General features: G+C 42.1%; 1 protein-coding gene across 2 annotated transcripts in view; it reads right to left on the bottom strand.

The window, feature by feature from the left end:
- Positions 1-27,199, bottom strand: part of ABCA6 (ATP binding cassette subfamily A member 6) — a 65,636-nt gene that overhangs the window by 28,111 nt on the left and 10,326 nt on the right. For both annotated transcript variants that reach the window (XM_057716163.1, XM_057716164.1), the window contains exons 7-20: positions 26,711-26,852; positions 25,740-25,925; positions 22,806-22,953; positions 21,264-21,432; positions 17,407-17,465; positions 14,323-14,433; positions 13,762-13,937; positions 13,453-13,572; positions 10,754-10,892; positions 9,960-10,050; positions 8,960-9,099; positions 4,117-4,233; positions 2,725-2,908; positions 1,697-1,863 (exon numbers count right to left, since the gene is read on the bottom strand). In XM_057716163.1, the coding sequence (XP_057572146.1) occupies positions 1,697-1,863; positions 2,725-2,908; positions 4,117-4,233; positions 8,960-9,099; positions 9,960-10,050; positions 10,754-10,892; positions 13,453-13,572; positions 13,762-13,937; positions 14,323-14,433; positions 17,407-17,465; positions 21,264-21,432; positions 22,806-22,953; positions 25,740-25,925; positions 26,711-26,852 (1,949 nt within the window). The remainder of the gene's footprint in view (positions 1-1,696; positions 1,864-2,724; positions 2,909-4,116; positions 4,234-8,959; positions 9,100-9,959; positions 10,051-10,753; positions 10,893-13,452; positions 13,573-13,761; positions 13,938-14,322; positions 14,434-17,406; positions 17,466-21,263; positions 21,433-22,805; positions 22,954-25,739; positions 25,926-26,710; positions 26,853-27,199) is intronic.

Here is a 27,199-nt window from a genome sequence, read left to right as displayed (position 1 = left end):
AAATATATGTATGTGTATGTATATCAGGTACACATATTTTACATGTTTACATATATATGACATAAATATATTTTCCCTTCAGAGGTGAGAAATGAAGAGTGCCACCATCCAATCAGAGCATTTGATACGCCCCTAGAGAAGAAAGCAGATGGGATGGTTTGACAGAGATAAGAGCTGAGGAAACCCTGCAGCCTAAAGCACCCAGGAGCCAACAGCTACAGGAGCAAAACCAATTTCCAGAATGTCTAAACTCAGAGTGGACAAATTCAAGGGGCAAACTGGGCTCTGAAGCCGCGGTCGGGCTCACTAACTGGTTAACGACCCCTGAGCAAGGCGACCCCTCCTCGTGCTCCACACAGAAGAGGCAGTGTTGCTGTGGTCCCTAGGATACGAGTCCCCAAATTTACTTTCTAAGAGACATTCTCTGGGGAAGTTACTTTAGGGCAAGACCTAAAGTAACTCCAGACAGTTCAAAGGACAGGATGGAGTGGAAAAGGAAAAAGAAGAACTTGTGTTTCTTGGTTCATTTGAACTTGAAGTGGGAATTCATACTAGGACCGCAGAGATAGGGCCAAGCCCGGGATGAGAGGATTCCCACCGGGTGGGAAAGGGATGCACACACAGAAAATAAGCTTCCCACACATCCTGGGGCATCCACACGTCCGTCTCCACAGTCACTTGAGTAGGACGCCTTCGTGGTGTCCTAGGCAAGCGGGGATGCTCCAACCTAAAGAGGAACATCTGACCAATAGTCATCAGACTCTGAGGAAAGAGGAACAAGATGGCACAGAAGCTCCCCACTTCAATCACGAAACAGCTGACAGCTGAGCACAGGAAAGCACACGATGCGTAACATACCACAAGCAAACGGATCTCAGAGTAACTAGAGACGAAAACACATCCGTGAGACAACAGACTGAGAGGTAAAGGAACAAGTCCAGATGGTGGAAATCCAATATACACTTAGCAAGGCTTCCAGTTTTAAGGTAGCAGAGTGAATAAAATTGCTTTCTAGAACCCAAATGGAAAAGAACAAGAAGAATGAGAAACCGAAACGAAAAGACCACCTCGGTTTAAAGGGGAGACATCTAGACCTCTGGGTCACGAATGGATGTAAAAATTGAAACACACGGGGGATGTCGTCGAGAGAACTTGTACTCTGAATCTGTTTTTTAACATCTTAGGGAGAAAAACAAAAGCTTCTTCTTTACAGTGAAATAAGCGTTAGGCAAAACCAGTTACCCATCATTTAGGATAACAAGGTCACAGGTTACAAACGGTCTTAAAGAATCTTCCTAGATCTTATTGGAGGGGCATAGGGTATTAAAAATGCCACCTTTACATATCAGTCACTGGGTATAATATTTACGGTATAGGTTAGGCTGCTGTAACAAAGAGATCTAAAAACAAAGTGGTTCTGTGAGTACAGAATCCATTTCCCTCTCACAGAAGAGCTTAGGATAATCAGGGAGACAGGCTGACAGGCAGGCAGGTTACGTAGAGACTCAGGCTCCTCCGTCTTGTCCCACCATCTCCAAAGTCACAGCAGACGTGCACCATTTCTCGTAAGTGGTTTTCTCTGTGAGGTTTAAACACACACTTTATCCCCTCATACCTTGCTTTGCCCCACTCTACACGTGCTGCTTAACCATAAACATGACCGGTTTCCGGGTCTGAATCTCGTTCTCTTGTTTACCTGTGTTATTGATGACCAACAAGCTGGTACGAGCGTCTTGGGGAAGTTGTCCAGGAGAGAGGAAATACAGGTCGGGTTTAAATTCCCAATCAGTGTTTTGATTTAACACAGCATGGAGTATTCTTTCCACAGTCAGAGGGAAGAGTGCAAGTCCAAACACAAACAGTCTACCGATACAGAAAAATTACCACGTGAGTCTACAGCAAGGCTCTTCATTCCGCCAGACATCTCACCAACATCTGCGCAGTGCCATCTGTAACAGATGCTAGAGTTTTCAAAGTCACACCTTCACACGCCACCCAGTACTCAAGTTTTGAAAGTCACAGCTTCGCACGCCACCCAGTACTCAAAGGCATTTCAATAAAACGCAAGCAAAGGCATTTCAATAAAACACAAGGCTGTCAAACTATGGGAATTAAACAGTCCTAACACACGCGCATCCCCACCACTGGGAAAATCAAATGCAACACCTACCCATCCTCTGGCAGGAATGTTGGTTAGCTATTGTGTTCTAGTTTTTGTTTGGTTGGTTGGTTTTGGGTTTCTTTAGATCCAGGATAACAATTTTTTCTTCTCTTTTAGATTCTTTTCCCATATAGGTCATTACAGAGTATGGAGTAGAGCTCTCTGTGCTCTACAGCAGGTCCTTGTTGATTCCTTTATATCCAGCCGTGTGTATATGTGTTCATTCCAAACTCCCGATTTATCCCTCCCCTCCACCTTTCCCCTCTGGTAACCATATGTTTGTTTTCTAAGCCTGGGAGTCTATTTCTGTTTTATAAATAAGTTCATTTGTATCATTTCTTAAGATTCCACATATAAGTGATATCATATTTCCGTCTTTCTGTGTCTGACTGACTTCACATCGTGTGATCATCTCTAGGTCCACCCATGTTGCTGAGAACAGCCTCATGTCTCTCTTTTTCACGGCTGAGTAATATTCCATTTTATTCTCATTTTAAGTGTGCTCCTGCTTTAACCTTCTCTTGACACTCACGATCCAAGAAACCACGTGCTCTGATACTCACAGGGTCAGGAGGGCTTTCTTCCCCCGTTTTAGCTTCAAGAAGCGCAGCCGTGCCACTGCACACAGCTGCATCCTCCAGAGGCCCGTGGCGCTGGGCGCCGTCTGCATCTCAGGGAAGGCAGAGCAAGGTGCACCCACTTCCGGTGGGCGTCCCGCGTCCCCCGCCGCCTCTGCTTGCTCAGGACCTGCACGCGTGCACGCACACACAGTATTACTGCATCCCAGTTTTCTCTTTTCAGCAATATGAAAAATTGTTCTAGGATGTTTGTGGTTACTAAGCAAAGAATATAGGAAGCAAAGGATGTGTATGAGGTCCCCATTCAATAAACTCAGTGGAGAAAAATATGCTGAATTCACACCGAACATGGAACTCAGGAAAGGATGGTCTCACTACGCCCCGTCTTTGAAAAGGCAGAGAAGGTCCCACATGTGACAATATTCTGAGGGATTTCAAGAAATCTCCTCCATAGGAACAGCCAGTCGTGGGTGCCTCAACAGCCACTATTAAGCTCTCAATAATTTAGACGTATACGTGAAAGATCATCCACTCTGAAACCACCAGATCTGTACCAGATTCCAAAGTATATGCCTTACAAGCAGCATGATGTGAGGCAAATCACTTAACTGTGATTTGGTCTGATGTTCTTATATGTAAAAGCATGCCAATGGCATCTGTTATTACAGGAAGGTAACTGCAACATAGCCACACATCGATCAAAATGTCTAGCCCAGAGACTGCAAAATGACAATTCTTATTATTATAGCCCAGTAAAATACACCTCAGAAGGGACTTCCCTGGTGGTCCAGTGGTTGAGACTCTGCACTTCCACTCCAGGGGGTGCAGGTCTGATCCTTGGTAGGGGAACTAAGATCCCACATGCCGTGCAGGGTGGTAAAAAAAAAATCAGTAAAAAATTAGAATAGAATAGAATAGAATAGAATAGAGAAGTAAAGTCAAGTAAAAGTAAACTAAAGTAAAATAAACCTTAGGAGATTATTTAATTTTTTTCCCCATTAAGACCTTAGGGGAATTCTGTATACCAACAAGCTAAGGGCAATTTTTATAAGAAATATCTGCTCAGACTTCATGACCCTGATCGAGAGCCTCTGACATCCTCAAAGTGTCCAAGAAGCAATGAGCATCTGGGGGGTAGGAGAAAGCTGCTGAAATAGGAAGCGAATTGTTTCCAAAGGGAAGTTTGGGATATTCCAAGAAGGGATCTGTGTTCAGTCTCGGCAACAATGTTAAGAAACGGTGACAGCCCTTCCCAAACAGCGGAGTCAGATTTGGAATTTGTCAGATTCCTTAGTGTAAGTCACGCACAAGACATTATAAACACGAGGGTGATACATGGAAAGTGATCTTCCATGAAGTGTACAAATGGATTTTTACCTTGTTCAGCAGTTGATGTTCCTTCCAGTTTCATGAAAACTTCATTCAGAGTTGACATGGAAATCTCATAGCTCATCACACCTGGGCCGGAACCTCCATCGAGATCACTGAAGAGGTCTAAGGGAACAGAAGAGAACAGATGCATTTGAAGAACCACGTCAACAACTAAACCTGGGAAAGAAACACTCATCTGAAAGATGGTGCAAAGTATTGTGCAGAAAGTTGATGTCTTTGGAACGTCACGGTAAACGAAAGCAAAATTTCAGGAGGATGTTCTCCCTCCCTGAAATGAACACGCTAGGTCTCTCCCTGTATCCTCAAACCCTCTGCACTCCATCTTCTGTCCACAGCTCAGGAACTGCCTGCAAACTTCTCCAAGGGAAGATGAGCGATGAGAAAGAGCATCGTCTTCTCATCCTCACACCACAAACCAACATCATGTCTATCCCTACTTCTGACTTTCCCTCTGTGTGATTTGTAGCTGCTCCCTGCAAAGCCCACCTCTGACTTGTGTCCTGAATTCCATCCTCTGTGGGCATCTCCAGGACTTCCCAGAATAGTCTCCTCCTTTTCTCTCCTGCATCATCAACTTCTCCTACATGTACCAGGTCATCCCAAACCACAGGCAAAAATGCTGTAGGGTCACCCACTGAACAAAGACAAGCAACAGCAAAAACAAAACCAAAAAACCTACTCCTTCCCCACAAACATGCACTCGTTTCCCCAGAGTTGTCTATTTTGCTGTCTTTCATCAGTCACATTCTATTCACACTTAACCTACACAAATCCAGATGCTTCTGTGAGAAGCTACTGTTTTCAAGGTCATCGGTGATTCCAGATTTCTTAATTCAGTGAGTAGGTTTAGGGGGTTTTGTTTGTTTTTGTTCTTTTAACTTGGTATGTCTGTCTGTCTCTCTCTTTTTTTTTTTTTTTTAACTCAGGGACATTCAAAGCTGTTGACTCTCCCCTCCTTCTAGGAACATTTTCTCCCTTGAGTTGATGAGAACACATGCTCTTGTTTTTCCTTCAGCTTCCTCGGGGGCTGCTGATATCCACCACCCCCTGATGCTTCCTCTACTTTCTCCTGAGGGTTCAGTCCTAGCATACCTTCTCATTAATCCTATTCCTTTGCATTAAACCCATCTATATGCCAATGATTCCCAAATTCAATTCTCACTTTGGTCTCTGATTTCCAATAGCTCATAATCCAACTAGGTACTTGGCCATTTGACATCTCCACTTGGAAGTCTAAACACATCTGAAAGTAAACATTTCCAAAATAGAAATTAATTCCCTTTTCTCCACCCTACCCAAGTGTCCCTCCCATCATTTTTACAAGAAAGGACACCCCTTCCACCCAGTGATTTAAGCCAAAGTCCCACTTGATTTTTCACTTCTCCTTGTGCTCTTCAGACTGGTCACCAGCCAGATTCTCTGGCTTTATCTCCAAATATATTTCAAATCCACCCACTTCCACTCATCTTCCTGCTGGCACCGTGGTACCCAACCACCTCTACCTCTGACATGGCACCATGGCTGGTCTCCCAGTGTCCATGCTTGTTCCTCTCTACCCAGTGTGCTCTTCTATATTCAGAGTATGAAATTGTAAGTCACATCACATCAGTGCCCCATTTAATGACATTCAGTGATTTCTCAATGCATTTAAAATAAAATTCACAGAGCACACAGCAGCTTGCAAAGCTCCACATGAGCAAGTCTCTAACCCCACGACAGTACCCATCCCGACCGGCCACTCTCTCCCCTCCCTCACTGCAGTCCAGACACCCCATTCCCCCTCTGCTTGGAATGCTGTGACGATTTCCTTCTTGTGGTTTTCAGTGACAACTCTATATAAACCCCAGGCTGACGCCCATCAAACCCATATGTTTATTACTCTATGATACAACTGTAATACAATCTGGTTTACCGTGTATGTCCCCTCTTCACCCAGTGGCCTGTAGGCTCCTTGAGAGTAGGCATGCATATGTCTTACTTAATCCCTTGTACTTTGAGCAGTGCCTTTTACGTAACAAGTTCCTGATAGACACTGCTTGTGCATCTCTCTCATGGTGGGGATGTGGGTGAGGAGGCAAGCTTCCTGGAGAAGCCTCTCACCTGCCACTTTCTACAGTGGGTGTGTGACAGGCCAGCAGCCTTGCTGGGAGGAAGCAGGGGAGCCCTGGGGCTGCAGAGGCGCTGCATTTCCCTCTGGCCTGCGCGTAGCACGCAGGGGACCTGGGAGGCCCCTTATGTCCCAGCAAGGACATACGTACATCACTGGACCGGCAGAGGCCTGGGGTCTGCACTCGAGGCTGCCATGGGCTGACACCCCTACACCAGGGACTCTGGCTAAGTGACACACACTGGTGGTGGTATCAGCATCTACCTCACCACTCCCCTTACTGAACCAGAAAAGAAGGTAAGCTAGCTGCATCTCCCGGACGATAGTCCAGGAACAGAAGAGCCTCGTACGGCCCATGCACCTGAGGACACCTCTTCCCTGCGCCCACAAGGACGTGGAGAGCTGCTGTGTGTGCACGTCGGGACTAAATGTGAATTTCTGAGTATCTGCCTAGAGACACTGGGTATCCAAATAAGCCTGTTTAAATTAGGCCTTGAGCGAGTTAAGCCTTTAATAAAACAAATGTTTGTGTTTTTTTTGTTTAAGAAGTTCTATTGAGATACATGTGACGTACAATAAACTGCATATATTTAGAGTGTACAATCTGGTATTTTTTTTTCTTATTAGTAATGTCTATATGGCAATCCCGATCTCCCAGTTCATTCCCCCCCAGTCCTCCCTGCTTTCCCCACTTGGCATCCATATGTTTGTTCTCTACATCTGTGTCTCTATTTCTGCCTTGCAAACAGGTTGATTTGTACCATTTTTCTATGGTCTGCATATATGTGTTAATATTCGATATTTGTTTTTCTCCTTCTGACTCACTTCACTCTGTATGACAGTCTCTAGGTCCATCCATGTCTCTACAAATGTCCCAGTTTCATTGCTTTTTATAGCTGAGTACTATTCCATTGTAGGTATGTACCACATCTTCTTTATCCATTCATCTGTTGATGGACATTTAGGTTGCTTCCATGTCCTGGCTATTGTAAATAGTGCTGCAATGAACATTGGGGTGCATGTGTCTTTTTGAATGACGGTGTTCTCTGGGTATATGCCCAGGAGTGGGATTGCTGGGTCATAGGGTAGCTCTATTTTTAGTTTGTCAAGGAACCTCTATACTGTTCTCCATAGTGGCTGTATCAATTTACATTCCCATCAACAGTGCAAGAGTTCCCTTTTCTCCCCAATAAACAAATGTTTTAACAACAACAACAAAAAAGCTGTTTACATCAGAAAAGACTGAGATACATTTCCTCATTTGTAAGATGGGAAGTGATAGCACTGACCTCACGGAACAGCTGTGAGGGATAAGTGAGTTGATACATAGGCAGCCATTGGAGCAGCGCCTGACTCGGTAAACGCTGCACGAAGGGTGGTGAAGATGAGAGCGACTTGTCAAACACATCCTAGGGGGGCAGTGCTACCCAGAGACTGGGAGCCCACGGCAAATACTTTTGTGGAATAAATAGATTATGTTTTTCTCTGCAAAATAACTCCATATGCACTTATATCAAAATAACGAAAGGGAACCTGTATCAGAGGCCTCGAGGCCCCGCCCCATCTCTTCTGCACTCACCTGTGCACAACAAATCCGCTTAGTAAGAACACCTGCCTGATACACCCAGACAAAAGTTTAATTCAAAAAGACACACGCACCCCTGTGTTCACAGCAGCCCTATTTACAACAGCCAAGACATGGAAGCAACCTGAATGTCCGTTACCAGAGGAACGGATAAAGAAGATGTGGTACATCTGTACAATGGAATACTACTCAGCCATAAAAAGGAATGAAGTAATGCCATTTGCAGCAACAGGGATGGACCTAGAGAGGATCATGCTGAGTGAAATCAGTCAGACAGAGAAAGACAACACCACATGACATCACTTATATGTGGAATCTAAAATACGACAGAAACGAACCTAACTACAAAACGGAAACAAACTCATGGACACAGAGAAGAGACTTGTGGTTGCCAAGGGGGAGAAGGGTCGGGGAGGGATGGACTGGGAGTGTGGGATAAGCAGATTCAAACTATTAAATATAGGATGGATAGACACCAAGGGCCTCCTGTAGAGCACAGGGAACTATATCCATTATCCTGTGATACACCATCATGGAAAAGAATATATTACAAAAAAAAAAAGAACGTATATATGTGTAATGGAATCACTTTGCTGTACAGCAGAAGCTAACATAACATTGTAAATCAACTACACCTCATTAAAGAGAGAGAGAAAAATAAAAGAACACCTGCCTGAGGGCATTTTTCTGGGCTCCGCGGAGTTCACAGGGAGCGCCAGCCAGAAGGGTCAGGACAGTAAGGCCCCTGGAAGCATCTCTCAGCCCATGACGGACAAGAAGTGGTGAGCAAACAGCCCGCTCTCCCACCCCCCGGGGCAGCTCTGAGCCCTTCTTACTGATGCATGTCCTTCTCCCACTGGTTTCACACCTCAGCTGCTCACTGCAACGACCCGCCGGGTAATGATGACGCCCAGGCCCCTGGCCTCCTCCCCTCCCCCCCAGGCCCCTCTTCCCCGGGGATGCTTCTAGACATCAGTTACCAAACGAACGAGCTGCACAAAACTCCTCATCTCAAGTTCAGCTTCTTAAGACCCCAGCCCGAAACAAAATCCACATCCAGGAAACAATGAAAACTGCAAAAATGACCCCAACACCTGTTCCCAAGTTTCATTCCGCTGCATTCGTATTTCAATTACCTGGAAATTTCTCTGTCCTTTCCACAGGCAAAGAATACACAAGCTTCTCCTCGCTTTCTGTTTCCAGCTTGGCATCAGGGATGTGATGAGTAATGAGGGATGTTATTTTTTCTGGATCACAAGTTTCATTTCTGTACAAACTAATACGTAAAAGGAAAGACAATTTAGTTGTCTTTTCTCTACTGCTGCCACTAAAAAACAGAGCTTTTATTGGATCTGTGCATGACTTTACTCGGCTTTAGGGAACAAACAAAATGAGTAAATATTAACAATAATAATGATGATGCCATTGGTTTGAAAAATCTTAGGGTCTATACCGAGAACACGTATCAGTCAAAACAACTACAGACACACAAACGAATAACGTCATTAAAACTATATACCGAGTATGAAGATAAACAGAGGGAGGTGAGAATATCAGGCAGAAGAGAAATTTCTTAGGGAAAATAATTACACCAGACTGCATAGGTATCGGAAGCCAGTGTCTAACAGGGAAATCTGCCCTTCCTGTGTGTTTTGTGTGGCCATCCAAGTTTTCTCACACAACTCTTTTGGCCTGGATACACTTTCCTGTTAGACACAGTCCTCTTCACTCTTAGCTGCCAGGTTTACTCCCTGTTGCTAGTAGCTTCTGAAAGCATTTGCCTTCGTGTCCTCTGAAAGGATGACAATCTACCGCAGGACTGCACGCATCAGCTGAGGAAGCGCCAGGTGGGCAAGGTCAAGGCCGCCACCTGCACAGCGGTCCAGGGCGGCCCTGCTGGCATCAGTCAGCCCTGCTGGCATCAGTCAGCCAGGGCTTCTTCTGAAACCTGGCCCCTCATCAGAGCGAGGGAAGGTGTGGGAGGCAGGAAGACAGGAACAGGGTTCGGGAAACATGGACCAACCGGTTGAGCAGAGGTGAAGCCGAGGGCCAGGTCTCTCTCAGAGCCGTCTACCCTTGTGACACTCCAGCACTGAAAACACACCTAGACACCCCATCCGCCCCGGACGCCGTTACCTTAAGCGATACCCAAGACCCCATCTTCTCTTCAAAAAGACAGAGGAGCCGGCACACTTCAGTCTCCCTCTGGACAGGATCACTTTTCTATCTGAGGAAAAGAAGCGAGGGAGAAAAGACGAGAGGAGTCATTTCGTCCCTCTCCAGAAAATATGGGGCAGGTGCCAGAGCTCAGACTTCCAAAGTGTGGACATGTCCTATGGGAGCATAACTCCATCTAACGGGCATTTAACCACTTCAAACATGCATTAAAATGGATGCATTTAAAATGAGCTTATGTGGGACTTCCCTGGTGGTCCAGTATTTAAGACTCCATGCTTCCACTGCAAGGGGCATGGGTTCAACCCTTGGTCAGGGAACTAAGATCCCACATGCCACGTGGTGCAGCTAAAATTTGTTTAAAAATTAAAAAAAAAAAAAAAGAGCTTATGTCTCCCAGTCCACTTCAGTGCCCTCCGATACTTGAAACAAAACCCCATAAATTCCATGGGCATATTTTCTACTCTGGATGCTAAAGGGTAAGCAGATATTTTTCACCAAACACAAATGAAAGATTGGGATGTTGAAATTAATCAAAAGCTGATCTGAAAAAAATCACAGTTTTTTGTTAGCGCTCACAGCGCGGCATATGTCCAGCTAGTGAGCAATTCTACAGTGGGACTAGACACCTCTCACCCCCCAGATTCCTCTGCAGTGTAGACCCACCAAGGAAACAAGAGCAGGGGTCTTGCCCCGGGAGTAAGTGTTTCCCAAAAAACTCTTCACTCTCATACTGAGATGAAACCAACAATCACCAGCCAGGATGTCAGCTTCATCCATGAAGTTGGTACTCAAGAGGATCACGCGGTCTGCTTTGTGCTCCTTGAGGAAGCTCCACACTCGGTACCTGGAGAAGGGATCCAATCCCACGGTTGGCTCATCTAACAGCAAAACCTACAGAGAATGAAGGTGCGTAAACTGTGTCTCTCTTCCATGTCAACTGTTTCCACACTAGAGCATGGGAAACCATTGAAACCAAGCAAAACACTAAGTATCCAACCACACATATCCAACACACGAGGGTGAGTCAAAAATTATCCGCACTCTGGCTGTAGAATTTACTTTGATTAACTTTTAGAAAAGACAAATACATCATTTTTTGACATGATCTCCTTTCTTTTCAATACACATCATCCACCTATCAACAAGCTTTCGTATTTCCTCATTAAAAAATATTTTAGGCTGAGCTGCAAGCCACGAATGCACCGCTGTCTTCACTTCTTCATCAGAAGTGATTCTTTGTCGTGGATGGACCTAGAGACTGTCACACAGGGTGAAGTGAGTCAGAAATAGAAAAACAAATATCGTATATTAACACATATATACGGACTATAGAAAAATGGTACAAATCAACCTGTTTGCAAGGCAGAAATAGAGACACAGGTGTAGAGAACAAACACATGGACACCAAGTGGGGAAAGCAGGAAGGGTTGGGGGGGGGGATGAATTGGGAGACTGGGATACCAAATTGTACACTCTAAATATATGCAGTTTATTGTATGTTAACTGTATAAAAGTTCTAAAAAATAAAAATAAAAATAAATTTAAAAAAGAATCTAATACGAAATAAATCACACACACACACACACACACACACACACACACAAAGAAGTGAATCTTTGTCCTCGTAGGGCTGCTTTCAGGGGACCAAACAGGTGAAAGTCCGATGGAGCGAGATCAGGACTATAGGGAGGATGCTCTAACACCTCAAAACCAAGTTTTTGCAGAGTGTTGACAGTGTGGGCAGAAGTGTGTGGACGTGCACACCCTCAGACCACAAAAATCAAATCCCTGCACACTGCTCTTCTTTCGTGCCCAAGTGGGGCATCCATTTTTGCTCACACCGCAGTTACAAAGGAACTGATGTAACACGTTCACACCTGCACAGCAGTGACTGGGGAGACAGTAGCCTTGAACAGAAAGCGCTGACAAGACCACGAGGCCAATAGATGTTTTAATAGAACCAGAGTGCGAATAATTTTTGACTCACCCTTGTATTTACACTCAAGGTTAAACATAGTTGGTTCTCTCTTGATACATAATAATGAAAATGCTACTACAATACTTTCAGTGATAAAAGAAGAGCCTCACTTCTTTGACATTAATCTTAGCAATATTTTTTGGATATGTCCCCTCAGGCAAGGGAAACAAAAGCAAAAATAAACAAACGGGACTGCATCAAACTAAAAAGCTTTTGCAGAGGGAAGGAAATTATCAACAAAACCAAAAGACTGCCTAGTGAATGGGAGAAGATATTTGCAAATAATATGACCGATAAGGAGTTAATATCCAAAATATACAAAGAATGCACACCCCTCGACATCAAAAAAATCTGATTACAAAACGGTCAAGGGATCTGAATAGACATTGTTTAAAGAAGACTTACTTATGGCCAACAGACCAATGAGCAGATGCCCAACATCGCTCATCATCAGGGAAATGCACATCAAAGTCAGTGAGATACCACCTCACACCTGTCAGAATGCCTATTATTGAAAAGACAACCAATAACAAGTGTTGGCGAGGACGCGGGAAAAACAGAGCCCTTGTGCACTGTTGGTGGAATATAAACTGGTACAGCCACTACAGGAAACAGTGTGGTGTTTCCTCAAACACTTAAATTAAACACAGAACTACCACACAATCCAGCAATTTCACTTCTGGATATTTTTCAAAAAAAAAAAAAACCCAAACACTAATTCAAAAAGATACAGGCACCCCTATATTCACAGTAGCTCTATTTACAATTGCCAGGGTATGGAAGCCACCTAAGCGTCCATCGACAGAGGAATGGATGAAGAAGATGTGGTGCGTATACACAATGGGATATTACTCAGCCAGAACAAAGAATGAACTCTCGCCATTTGTGACAGCAAGGATAGACCTAAAGGATATTATGCTCAGTGAAATAAGTCAGACAAAGAAAGACAAGCACTGTATGATCTCATGTACATGTGGAATCTAAAAAAAAAACAAAACAAATGAACAAAGAAAACAAAATAGAAACAAACTCACAGATACGGAGAACAAACAAGTGGTTGCCAGAAGGCAGGGGGTGGGAGGATGAGTGAAACAGGTGAGGGAGATTAAGAGGTACGAACCTCCAGCTACAGAATACATGAGCCTTGGGGATAAAATGTCCAGCTTGGAGAATATAGTTGATAACAGTGTAATTACTGTGTACCACGACAGATGGTGACCAGACTTACCATGGCGATCATTCTGTAACGCACTGTGCTGTGCGCCTGGAACTCACGTAGTGTTGCAGGTCGATTAGATTTCAATAATAATAACAATCATAATAATAAAAGGGCGTGTACTTTCATCACCTGCGTACTGTGTATACAACAGAATGTTTTTATCACATACACATACACACACACACACACACAGAAGAGCTGGACTTTTTCCTGGTGCTCAGTTTGCGTTCCTGCACGTGTACAATCTCACTTACTTCAGGGTCTCCTAAAATGGCGATCCCAATGGTCAGCTTTCTTTTCTGACCTTCACTGAGATGTGCAGCAAGATTATCCTGAATGTTCTGTATGTCCAATTCCAATAAAATTCTTTGCACCTAGACGAGAAAGACACAAAGCTGGAAATCCAAGATGATGTATACTGCGCCATTGTGGCCGCTCGTTGGAGCAGTGTGTGTATTTTAAAGGACCTCACTGCCTAACTGTTATTCATAACAGGGCGACAATTCACTGATGTAACTTGGCAAGTGGCTGGCAGTTCAGTGAATCCGAGCACATGCGTCTACCTCTTGTTCCACTTCCTGTGGCCGAATCCCTTTTATTTTAGCAAACAGCCTGAGGTTCTCCTTCACAGTGAGCGTGTCAAACTGAACATTGAATTGAGGACAAACACCGGTTATCTTTTGGATTTCCTCCAAGTCTTGCATTTCAGAGAGATTTTTATTATAGATGGTAACTGATCCTAGGAACAGAAGTTAAAAATAATTTAAAATTGGCAAGATAGCACGTTTTATTAATGTTTGGAAATCTTATTCAGGAATATATTGGCATATATTTACAAATATCTAAAATGATGACTTCATAATTTACTAACAACTAGTAATCAGTCTTTACATAAGTAGAAGCTCAGAATAGTGTATATTTCCCCTGGAATATCACACAGGTAATGAGTTTTCACGAATATTTAGCAAATATAAAATATATACAAAATCATATACTTCTGATTAACAAATTTAGATAAACAAACATTATTTCCTCTTAAGCAGTTAAACCTTGACATGAGAAAGGCACACATGTGACCTCATTCTGCTCTCAGGCGTCCTGCCCTCGGGAAATAGTTTTCCCACCTTCTGTCGGAACAGACAGCCCACTGAGGATCTTCAGCAGCGAAGACTTGCCAGCTCCGCTGTGACCCAGAATCGCTGTGATCTGACCTTCATATACGTCAAAGAATAAGCCTGTTTTTAGAATAAAATATTAACATTATAAACAAGAGGGCGATAGACGGCTGTTTCTAAAAACAGAACCAGACAATTTATTTTAATGGTGTATTCTGAAGCATTTCAATCGTTGAAAATATGGAATATTCAATATTATCCTGGTTGCTAAAATAACATGCTTACTGTAGAAAATTTGAGAAATAAGTACAATCACTTTAGAAGATAAAATCAAGGATAATTCCAAGTATTAACATTGTCATAAGCTTGCATCAGCCTGTATACATCCGCGTATATGAACACGTAGATACATATTTATAAACTTTGGTCACATTCTATTTTTTCCCAGCCTGCCTTTTCAAATATTAAATCATAAACATTTTCCATGGCATTAATTACTTCTAAAATATATTCACCCAAAATTTATATTTCTCCCTGAGCCCATTTTTCTGTTCCTTTGTTATAAATGTTTTGCATTTACATGTCAATAGAAAAATCACTTAGCTAAGAATCCTTTGAGGTATTATTTTTCATTTGTTTGCCTTACCACCAAGTGGAAATCAAATTTGTTACGGAAAGTTGGTGAACAGAATAAGATGAAAGTCTTAACAATTTTATAACATATCACATCTAACAATGAAGTCCTTTCACTCAAGTTAGGTGCCCTACTTGCTAATATTACTGAAATTAATTAACGACTGATCTGAAATTTCAGTTCATCTATTTTCAATCTGGATGAGCCTGGATAAATGAAACGCTCTAATGTTTGGTTTACTCAGCTATTACACATACTAGCAAAAATAATTATAAGCAAACAGGGAATGCTTCCTGTTGCAATCCAATCCATTAAAACCCTCCCTTACAATTTGACTAAAAGATTCTGAAGATCATCAGAAGAATAAACTCAAATAATTAAGAAAAAATAAAGAATGGTAAGAAATCTGTCTTGGCTATAAGATATTAAAATATATTGGGGAATCATAATAATTAAAATATTAGTAATACAGTTATACCAGCGGAGCAAATGTAATAATTAAAATAATATATTACTGGTCCCGGATACACTTACCGATTGAACAGAACAGAAACCGAAAACGGACAAAGTAAAGATGAGAAATAAAGATTAACGAAACAACCTCCCAAATTCATCAAAAAGATGAGTTAAACCATACTGAGACAACGAAACAAGCACATTAACAAAGGTTACGTCTGCGGTTTTGAAACGGGAAAGAAAAGCGTTTTCAAGAATAAGAGAAAAGTGACACTAGCTCTCCTGGAAATGACACGTATTAACTGAAACAGGAAATAAAAGCCTCAGTCTCCTTACGTGCAAAGTGGGAGAGATGTTACGGCTTTCAAAGGATTAAAGGAAGGAAAGGGGGAGGAGCCCACGTATGCCATTCAGCATCGTTCCCAGTGCACAAAGCACTCGGTAAACATTGCGTGTTTGTTGCTGCTCTTATTGTGTCTGTTAATTACTGCTGTGGGAGTGTACGTTTTTACAGCCTTGGAAGGAAATGATATATGAACCAAGAACCTTAAAAATATGGCCCCATTTGAATAATTCTGCTTCTAGAAATTTTTATTCAGGAAATAATTAACGTTCTTTACAAAGACTGAGCAAAAATGTGTGTTCTAGCACTTCTTATGAGAGTAAAAACACTGGAAACAAGCTGAACTTCATACACTAGTGTGTTAGTTGAGCAAATTGCGGTATCTATACAGTGGAATGCTGTTCAGCTAATAGGGTGCAGACAAGGGACTTCAAAGGCATATTTTCAAAGATGTTCCAAGTGGCCACAGGAACAACCATCACAGGGTTGGTGGGGGGGGGGGGTGGCTGGAGAAAGATGAGGGAGGCAACTCCCATCCTCACTTCCCAAAGAGCAACTCCAACTGGTTGGTTCATACGTTTTTACATCTATTGATGTTCAATGTTTTTAATTTTTTTTAAGGTATTCTGTTACTTTTAAAAATAGAAGAAATCCTTGCAGAAGTTGAAACTGTTTAGACATATTTGGCTAAAAGTAAAAAAAGAAACCACAGATCTAGATGGTATTTAACAAGAGTAAACTTAAATTTAAACTGCCAGAAAGAATCACGTGTGGGAGTCTTCCCACTTATCCATCTCTGATACGTAATATAAGGAGAGATTTTTAAAAGATGCAGAAGGCAATGTGAATAATAATAAAAATGTTTATCAACTAGAAAAAAACAAAAAACCAACTTGCTTACACGAGCACATTAAATTCTCAAAGTAAAGACGTAGTCTCAAAGGAATAAGTAAAATTGAGTTAAGAGATCTGCATTTGTTAGAAAATAAACGCAACGTGCACAAAATGGACCGAGAACTCTCAACTTTTGGGAAGGTCCGTGGATCTTCCTTTTTGACTTTTAAGGCTTCTGTCTCTTCTAAACATACTTTACATTCCTCCTAAAAATCCTGTCCTCTGTGAAATGTAACCACTAACTTTGATGCTTGCTTAAATGTTTGTCATAGAAAACTACATTTGTGAGAACACTCCACATCAAATATGTTGGTTCACTAGAAATTATAAACTATGTTTGCTGTAGGATATTGTCACGTTATTGTCCATGGCCAAAGATGCTACTCATCTTGTTTTAGTTAATCTCACCAGTACGTGTAAACTATGTAAATTCCCTGGCTAGTATAAAAAATTTATCCATTTTAAGTCTAGACATTCTTTCCTCATAGTGCAAATACAATAAAATATTGTTTATAGCAAATTGGTCTTTAAAAACGAAGTGAAGTGCCATTTTTCATTGTATGATTCCATTTTTGTAGATTAATAGATCCATGAAACTCCTGGAAGGATTTTACATTCAGTTCTTAACCATGGTTAATTTCCAGGTGATGGGGTTAGCTTGGTTTTGTCTTGTTTCTGTTTTGCTTCTCTATGTTCTCTAACTTTTCACACTGAATTTTCTCCATTTTTTTTATAACAAAGAAGTCAGTGACATGTTTTTCCTTACCTTTCAATACTTCCACTTTTCCAGTCTTTTCTTCATATTCTTTTTTAACATTTCTGATTCTGAAATGAGAAAAGGGGCGCTTGTGTAGCCAACAGATGAGTGAAACTAGGACAGATCGTGAATCCCCCAAGTTAGAGAGATGCAGCCAACTTTATGTGAAGTAAGGGACGACATCACAGTCTACTCAGAAAGACCAAGTCTTACTTCTGATCAAACACTTCCCAGAGGGAGAAAATTAAAAGAGTCCCTTTAGAAAGGTACAGCTAAATTCCCAGCGTTTTGCTTGGAACGGTAGAATGCGCTGTAAATACTCGCACTTTCTCCCTCTAGTCTTAGCACGTTTGGTGTGTTCCCCCCACCGTGCAAGATGAGCTCCTTTATCTGCACTCTCATCACCACCTCCCATCGCCTTCCATCTTGTTCATTAATCAGACCCTCTGTCACGGGCGTTTTCCGTAGTTTCCTCCCTGAGCGCTGCTCTTTGGCTTCTAACTCTGCTTTAGATACAAGCAGCTCCCTCACCTCCCCTTAAAATTGTTTTCAGGATAAAATGTAAACTTGCCACCTCCTCTTCCTCAGCATCACTTCCTCCTCAGTCGCGCTCGCTCCTGACCCCCTCCCCTGGCAAACCTCTTCCTACTGAAACCATTCCTGTCCTTCTAGTTCCCAGACGCGACAAAAACGTTTCCATCCTTACTTATTGGAGCAGAGTCGCTACTGAGGAAAGTGCCTCGTCGAAAGCGCCTGCTTTCAAGGTAACGTTCAACTTTACTTTTGCTCCCCCGATTTTTCTAAATGTTCCTTCTCTGTTTCCCTGCAGAGTTCTCTTCCTTCACCCGACACCATCTTGCTGCTCCACAGGGTTCTCTGTGAACATTATGAGTTTTCTCATTCTCGACTCTGTCGATGGGCTATTTCATTGGTTCTCACAGTTTCAAAACCAACCTAAAGCTGACACCATCCTTTTCCCTGGGCTTTAGACTCACACATCTAAAGGTTTGCTTCATCCAAATATCACACACACACACACACACCTCTCTAAATCAATGGTTACCAAATTTGAATGCACATTGGAATTTCAAAGGAAACTGATTCAGGATGAATCAGGAACCAGGCTCAGACAGATTAGCGATGTCACAGCTACATAAGATCATATACGTTGCATCTTATGAGCTGCATCTCAACGTCTGTGAGTTCAAAGGTAAACAGAGTTTAGTCACCCTCTCTTTTGACTGGAATCAGAATAGGTAAGGACATTTACTCAATCAGGATGCTGGCGGTGGGCAGGGTCACAGCAAAGAGTCTGGAGATTTAAAAGAAAAAGGCTTAACGGCTTCCCTGGTGGCGCAGTGGTTAAGAATCTGCCTGCCAACGCAGAGGACACGGGTTCGATCCCTGGTCCAGGAAGATCCCACATACCGAGGAGCAACTAAGCCCATGTGCCACAACTGCTGAGCCTGCGCTCTAGAGCCTGTGAGCTACAACAAAGGAGCCCACATGCCACAACTACTGAAGCCTGCGCACCTGCTGCCCACGCTCTGCAACAAAAGAAGCCACTGAAATGAGAAGCCCACTCGCCACAGAGAAGAGGAGCCCCCGCTCTCCGCAACTACAGAAAGCCCACCTGCAGCAACAAAGACCCAAAGCAGCCAATAAATAAAATAAACTAATTTTTTAAAAAGACATTAAAAAAAGAAAAAGGCTTAAAGCTGCTGAATCTGACAGGGTATTTTACTTCTGCCTTTACTTGTGTAGTGGGATACCCATTGAAGTGGGGCTTTAATATTTTATTTTAGTAAATAAACATCTATCTGGGTGCGGCTGGTTGTCTTGGACTTCAGAGATGACGACAGCCGTTTGTGTTTGGGGTCGACACCCTGCCCACGTTCTGGGAATGTCGCAAGAATGGTGTAAAGTTGTAGGAATGGACAAACGTGCAAACAGGCCCCCAGAGAGGAAGAACTGGGAGGGGGCCGGGGGTGAGAGGGCGCCACTGGGGAACGAAAAACAGATTCTTATTTTTCGTACAGAATCAAGTTCTTGATTTTGGTTTACCCTGCAAGCTTTCGTCCATCCTTCCAGATACACGGAGCTGAAGGGCTACTTGGGAAAGAGGAAGACACCGCCCAGGGAAAAGGGAATTAATATCTGAGTCCCTTCTGTACCCGTGCAAAATCAGATTCACATGTTGGGGTGGACCGCGATAGACTCGGCACCTGGCCATCGGTGGGAAGGGCAGTGATTTTCCTAAGACAGAGTTCTGTGAAGAAAGAAACGATGAGACCTGTGGGTTGGGAGCTGCATCTAATACTGGGTGGTAACGGTCAACCGCAGGCCGTCTGCAGCCCCAGACGCGGCTTTGGGAGGGACTGAAGATGCCGCACTCGTCACGGAAGACCTATCCCGTCCGGCACCGAAACGACTCTGCTGCTTTGGTGTGGATCTGGGGCGAGGAGCCCCCACCGGAGCGTAAAGCTTGAGTGACCAGGCCTTGATCAGACGACTTCCCTCTCCTGTTGGTCAGTGGCCCCAGACTCCACGTTAGTGAAGAATCCAGCAAAGAGCGGGAGGTCCAGAATCAGCACCGCACAGGCTGGTCAGGGCTGCGGGTGAGGGGGATGGACCGGGGCGGGTGGCCGAGGACACGTCACTTCCCTCTCCGTCTCAGAGGTCGAAGAACAAGCGTCTTTGGATCTGCGTAAACTAACCTTAAGACTCTCTTAGGAGACTGAATCTGAAAGGTATTACAATTTGAATAGTAATATAATTTTACATCTTGTGCTCGCCACGGGTAAAGAGGGACTGATGACACTGAGTCTGGGGAGACTGCTCTCCTCACTTGGCTCTCCTCTTTTGGGTGGATGCTTTTTATGGAGGCTGGACTGGGAGGGGCTGTAGCCCCTCAGAAAACTGAACAAACAATAGGGTCAGGATGAGAAGGATGAAGCTTAGGTACATAGGTTCAACCTGTGCTCTCTTAGAACTATCTCACTTCCTGGCTATAGCTCTGTGTTTTTCATCTTCCTTTGCCTCCAGACACCTTCTTAGCAGCTGGAAGTTACGGGTATGGACTCCGGAGCCAGACTGGATTCCAGCCTCAGCTGCCCTGTTACGAGCGTGTGACACTGGGCAAGAGATAACCGCTCAGGGCTTCACTTCTCTCGTTTGTAAAATGGACAAAACGAAAGTGTCTGCCTTATAAGCTTTTTGTGAGAATTAAATGCGTGTCTAGTACACAGTAAGCACTGTGTGAACACCTGCTAAATGCTTCCTGTTTAAAACGCTCATTCTGTAACTTCAGAGCACATTAGGAAAATCGACAGGGCTCGTTAAAATCCACAGACACTGGGTTCAAGCCCACCCCCCCTGAATTAGAGTCCCTGGAGGTGGGGTCTGAGAGCAAAGGTATTTGAAAAGCTCCTCATCTAGGTCTGTAACAAACAGCCCTGCAAAGTAGATGTTGCTCTTGTTTCCCAGAGGGCACGGGTGAGAGGGCAGCGGGGTATTAAGCTCTAAGAAATGCTGATTCCCAATGTCTTACTTCTTCCATTAGCCCATAAAAGCCAGACGAAACTATGGAGGAGGGATCCAGAGAAAGAAAAGACCAGCAATGAGACAGAGGTGGGGGACAAGAGACAGAAACGGGGAGACAAGATGCGGTGACAGGGAACTGCATTCAGTATCCCGGGAAAAACCACAGTGGCAAAGAACGTGAAAAAGGATGAATACACACGTATGACTGAATCACTGTGCTGTGCAGCAGAGATGAACACAGCACTGTAAGTTAACTAGGCTTCAATGAAAGGTCTGAAAACGTCATTCACCTTGCAGCCATGCATTCGTACCCGTGCGATTACCTGATAGCTTCCTTCCCTTGGAATTCTGGAGCTACCGGTTCAAAATAACCATCAGAGGAGTGCCCAGGATCTATCTCTTTCTCAGTGACCTCATTCTCAGTCCTTTTGTGTTGGAAACAAGGTGTTGAGTTCAGGAAAAATAATGGAGGGTAACGGTGCTCATTTCCATCTATTTAATCAAGAGGCAACAAAAGGTTTGTTCAGTACCATGAAACCAACGGGCAAAGAAGCCTTGTTCAGAGCAGTGCAGGAGGTCTTGGACTTTTACGCATCATAAAGAAATCTTTTGCTTTCTAGCTTCCTATCATTCAGAAGAAAGCTTGAGAGGGAAGAAAATAATGAAAATTTAAAAGAAATAAGATATTACTACAAAAGTTAAACAATATAATAGAGGTTTTGATGAAGGATAAATCAAAGGTGTGAGTAAAATGTGTTAAAAGGTGTTTAGAAGAATGATTAAATCAAATATTGGCCAGGGTGGCGGGGAGCCTTCGTATGGCGCATGAAAGTCATTTTAAATATGCTTGTGAACTTAAGAAATCACTTGACCCCACAATATGACTGAACAGAATACTGAAATCTACATGGTACATGAATGAAAAGTACATGGAGAAGTTAACTTGTTCAGGATGAATATATGGTCATCCTCTAGATTTTAAAAAATGAAACAGTATTTGTTATTAAGGGTCGTTAGATATTAACCAGAAGTGACAGAAAGACATACAAATAAATACATAGGAATGTATACAACAAACTTAAATACAGTTAAAGTGGAAGGAACATAAAAAATAGGACATATAAATAAGATTGTGCAAGGGAAAAAAGCATGCTGATCTAGTATGCATGCAGGAATTCTAGGCTTATGTGGAATTTTCAGTTGTTTTTAAGATAAAGAAAACCTAACTGGGTAACATGCTTCTGTAAAAACAAGCAATATATGGAAAGTTTTCAGAATAACGATGAAATCGTCCTCTGCAATTTTCATTTGTTATCTCCTCAAATGATGCACATCTCAAATGGTCCTCCCGTAAACAGAGAGGTGTGAGGAAAACACGTGTTACGTCTCACTTTAGGTCCTGTCCAGCCGCGTTTAGTGTCCCATCTATCCCTCTCCTCGTAAGAAGGACACATACTTCCTGGGAATCAGTTTCACGGCACAGTGGCCCCACGCTGACCAAAACCATCTTGGGAATGAATTTATCCTCACTTGTTCTGATACAAATCCTAAATATCATTCTTTGAAAACACTTTCAGGGATCCTTGAAAAGAGTAAGGTTGTTTAACGCTATGTAATTATAATACGCACGAAAGTGATCACTGTTGTATACTTATAATATGTATCACATTCAGAAGAATTATTTTTACATAACAATTCCTTCAGACCATTGAAACTAAGAAGCAGAAAGAAAGAACTCATTCCACCTATGACAGGAAATGTTTGTCATTCTTCATTTCTTAAAAACATATTTATGTAACCTTAAGAAAAAAAATTCAATGTACTTGATATCTGAGGATCTCAGAGAAAAACCCATTATTACTTACAGGGTAAGATTTTGTCAAAGTATAATGCCAACGCCAAGTACAACAGAGCATCGAAAGCCAACATGCAAAAAGCTGCTATCATTATATATGAGTCTCCTGAAGTGTCAGGAAAAACTACACCATTCGCATTATAATCCAGGTAGATGATCTAAGATTCAAACAAAATAATAATAGATATTTAAATTCAAATAACTCAGCAGAGCGGCAAGAATTATCATTTTGTTAAGTAGCTTTTTCAAGAAGCCCTCATAATGAAGCTATTAGTGACACTATTTCTATTTTACAGCAAAGGAATATTAGAAGGAAATACTTATTTTTTAAAATATAGTATTTTAGTAACAGGAATTTAAATTATAATTCCTTTGTTTTTTCCATAAGGTTATCACAATATTGCAAAATATCGACTCCATGCAGCGAAGAAATATGAGTTTTAGAATGCATATGAAGAATTCTTTGAAGTTTCTTATTAGGATGACATAAGAGAACTTAACTCTTTATCTAGGTATTATTATAAAGATTTGTATATTTTGCCATGTAATAATAACTACCATGTTTTAGGCACTAAGTGCTTTTTATATTATCCCATTTAATCTTCATTATAACCAGGTAAGACAGGACTTATTATTTCTCGTCTGCATTTTACATATGATGAAACTGAGGCACAGAGAAGTTGGGTAGCATAGCCAGGTGAAGCCAGAATCACACAATAAGGAGCGACAGAGCTGGACTCAGAATACAGGAAGTCCAGTTCCCGAGGCCAGTTCCTCACTCTAGATACGCTACGACTTCTCAATTTACGTTAAAAATGTTCACATTTCATGACAAAGTTGAGTTTATTCTAGGAATGCAAGGCTGGGTCCACATTTGAAGATCCATCAATGTAATTCAAAAGAAAACAGAGTGAAGCAGAAATAATGTAATTAATCTAATAACTGCAGAAAAAGCAATTAAGTTCAGTGTCCACTTATAATAAAGTCTCTTTACAAACTGAGAAGATAAGAGTCTTCCTTAACCTGGTGAATTCAATGTAGGAAGACCAACACCAAAAATCATGCTTAATTGTGAAATGTTGAAATCTTTTTTCCCCCTGCATTTCTGTTCAACATTGTGTATAAAAAAGGTCCCGATCTGTGCAGTACGGCAAGAAAAATAAATAAGTGGCACGAGGACCGCAAAGGAAAAAGTAAACCATCATTCTTTGTAGACAATGTGATTATACATAAGGAAATCCCACGATAAAACCCAGAAAAATGCTAGATTTAACAAAAGAATATACCAATGACAGTGGACACAACCCAATATACAGACATCAGTCGCATCTCTCTACATTAGCCACAAAGGTTTAAAAATAAGAATTTAAACATAGATGCATCAAAAGGCATCAAAACTATCAAAAAAACCTTTGGAATAAATCAAACAAAAGTGTGCCAGAATCTATACAGAAAACTGAAACAGTTACTAAAGAGAAATGATTGTGAAGATAAACTGTGTTCATGACCAAAATCAAGTGTCAGTTTTCCTCAAAGTGATTGAAAAATTCAAGTGCACCAAAATCTCAACGGCTTTGACCACATTATACTCATGTGCGTGTGTGTGTGTGTGTGTATTAAACTCGGGAAGTTCATTCTAAAATTTCCATCATTTCTAAGAACCTAGAATAGAAGAGACCCTCTTGGAAAAGAAAATAAGCTTTTCCTTTAAAAAGAAAAGAAAGTAAAATCGTTACTACCAGATATCAAGACATATTATAAAGCAAAACAATGGAGACAATGTGTATCAGTGCAAGGATAAAGACATGGGTCAGGACATGACTGGTTCAGCTGTGACAGAGGAAATACTGCAGATCATGCAACTTCATCAATAATCAGGAAAATGCAAATGAACACCACAATGACATGTCATTACTCATCCACCAGAATGGCGAAAATTCTCCAGGCTAACAATACCAAACGTTGGTGAGAATTTGGAGCAAATGACACTCTAAAACACTGTTGGTGCAAAAGTAAAGAAATGCAATCACTTTGGAAAAATACTTGATAGTAATCATGAAAATTAAGAGACTCCCACTTCAGGGCTAGATATACACACACTGTTCAACTCCTAGACATACACCAAACAGAACTGAATACCCGTATTTACTAGGAAACATGTGTAAGAATTTCTTGGCGAGTTGTTAATAATGGTCGAAAGCTAGAAAATGTCTTTGTCCATCAAAAGAAAACAGTGTATTCACACAATAGGCTACTATAAAAACCATATTACAGCTACACGCACATTGTATATACATGTAAAAACATAACGCTGAGTGAAAAAAGCCAGATCCTCAAAAATACACTTTGTACAACATCACCTATGTAAAGTGAAAAATAGGCAAGACAAAAACGTGTGTTTAGGAACACACACTTAGACAGCAATGAAAAGCAAGGAGGTGATTCTGATGATGCTTTTCACCTTTCGGAGCAAGAAGTGTTTAGAAATGCTCCGGGGTCTTGTCCACGTTCTGTTCCTTGATCTAGTTCATGAGCCCTTCGATTCACTTTAAATGATGTGTTAAACTGTAAATTTATGTCTTGAAAGTTTTTCATATTTGAGGTTTCAAAAAGAGGTTGATGCAATGCTTAATAAACTAGCAGAATGCTTTCATTAGGTGACAAGAGAAGAAAGGTAAATATTTGCACACAGGAAGAAACACTGGAAGAAAGTGCTGCAAAATGAGAACACATCTGAGACAGGAAAATCTGGAAGAATTTTTTCTCCACGTTTCCTTGTGAGATGACAGTTTTTCTGCCATGTAATAATCACATTTTCAAATTTAGCTTTAGAGCAGAATTGTTTAGAATGAAAGCTGCTAATTTGAAAGTGATGATTATGAAGATCACGAAGTGTCTAGTTCTTTCGAAAATTCAATAATAAACCAATTAACTATGATCCCACCTGGGTAATTCCAGCAGTGAAGGCAAAGGGGCTACAGATGCTGAAAAGCCACTCCAGAGGTGATGGGAGTTGTCTGTAAAATGCAGTGAACCCCACACCCCCCCAAAAGAGAGTGAGGAGAAACACAACCATGCTGGTGAGGACGGTCTTCTTCAGCAGCACACTCACCAGGAACGCCAGAGCTATCTGAAAGAGAGAGAGGAGACGTTACAGAGACTAACAGTCACTAGCAGCACCTTAAAATAAGGGTCTTCACATCATAAATATTTATCACAGAGACAGGGATGAACAACACTGAGGTATAATGATGCCAGTCCTTCTCTCAACCTCTTTTTAAAGAGCATCCTCATCCACCCTATGCAGATGCTGGGCTTTTGTCGCCAAGGAAAGCGTGGGGCAAAAGCTACAGGCAGAGCTGAGGAAAGGGTAGAAATGCAGACTTGGAAAGATGGACAGAAGCTAAACTAACATAGTAACAAACGCTCTGCAGAAGACACCCTGGAGGGTGGGAGGAATTAGTGACTTGTTCAGAGAAGGAAGAGGCGGTTGCGTGGGAAGTCAGAGCAGGGTGGGGTATGAGAGGGAAAAGAGATGTGAAAAACTACCATGTGATGGGGAACCGTTGGGGAAAAAAGATGGGTCCAGCCCTTCAGAGCGTCCCCATAAATCATCTAGAGAAGTCCTAGATAGGTTTATCGTCACAATAATTTTTTTTCTTTTTGATGCATTGTTTCATTAATTCAGACTTTTATGCAAAAAAGCGTCCAATTTTATTTAGGTTACATCATGGTCTCATACTCAGAAAGACTTTCTCAAGCAAACACACACACACACACACACACACACACACACACACACACACACACACAGGACATGAAAGAAGTTGCTACAGTAGCCTGCTGAGGCATTAATTTTTGCCACATATAACTAAGACCGAAAGCAGAGAAAATGGTAATAAATTATGAACTTACCAAAGATACGCCATATAAGAAAAAGAGAGTAAATATAACCATGAAGCCCGTCATGACTATAATTTGGGTAGATGTTATGATAGCTGCGATGATGATGGAGGTGATGAAGATGCAGCCGGTGTAGATTAGACCCCAGGAGAGCCTAAATAAAGGCAAACATTAGTTGTTTCAACTTTATGACGCAATATTTAAAACACACAAAAATATCTAAATGGAAATACAACGATTCCCTTTGCACCTGCCACCTAGATTAATGACTGAAATATGACTAATATTACAGCGGCAGCGCCGGGGCCACGGCCAGGTATCCGGTCTGTGCTCACGCATGACATGAACACTAGGAACACGCGTGAACAGCACCATCCTGTCTGTACTCTCCTGCAACGCGCCGTTCTCCACAACACACGCAGTATGACACTCTGCTGTATATTTCGTGGTGTGAGTGTATCTCCGTGTTCTCCTAAATCTCCCACGGACATTTAGGTTGTT

The sequence above is a fragment of the Hippopotamus amphibius genome, chromosome 17 (assembly GCF_030028045.1).
Source record: "Hippopotamus amphibius kiboko isolate mHipAmp2 chromosome 17, mHipAmp2.hap2, whole genome shotgun sequence".
In the NCBI taxonomy this organism is placed as follows: domain Eukaryota; kingdom Metazoa; phylum Chordata; class Mammalia; order Artiodactyla; family Hippopotamidae; genus Hippopotamus; species Hippopotamus amphibius.
Note: the sequence above shows the minus strand (reverse complement) of the source record. Positions and strands in the feature narration are given on the sequence as shown.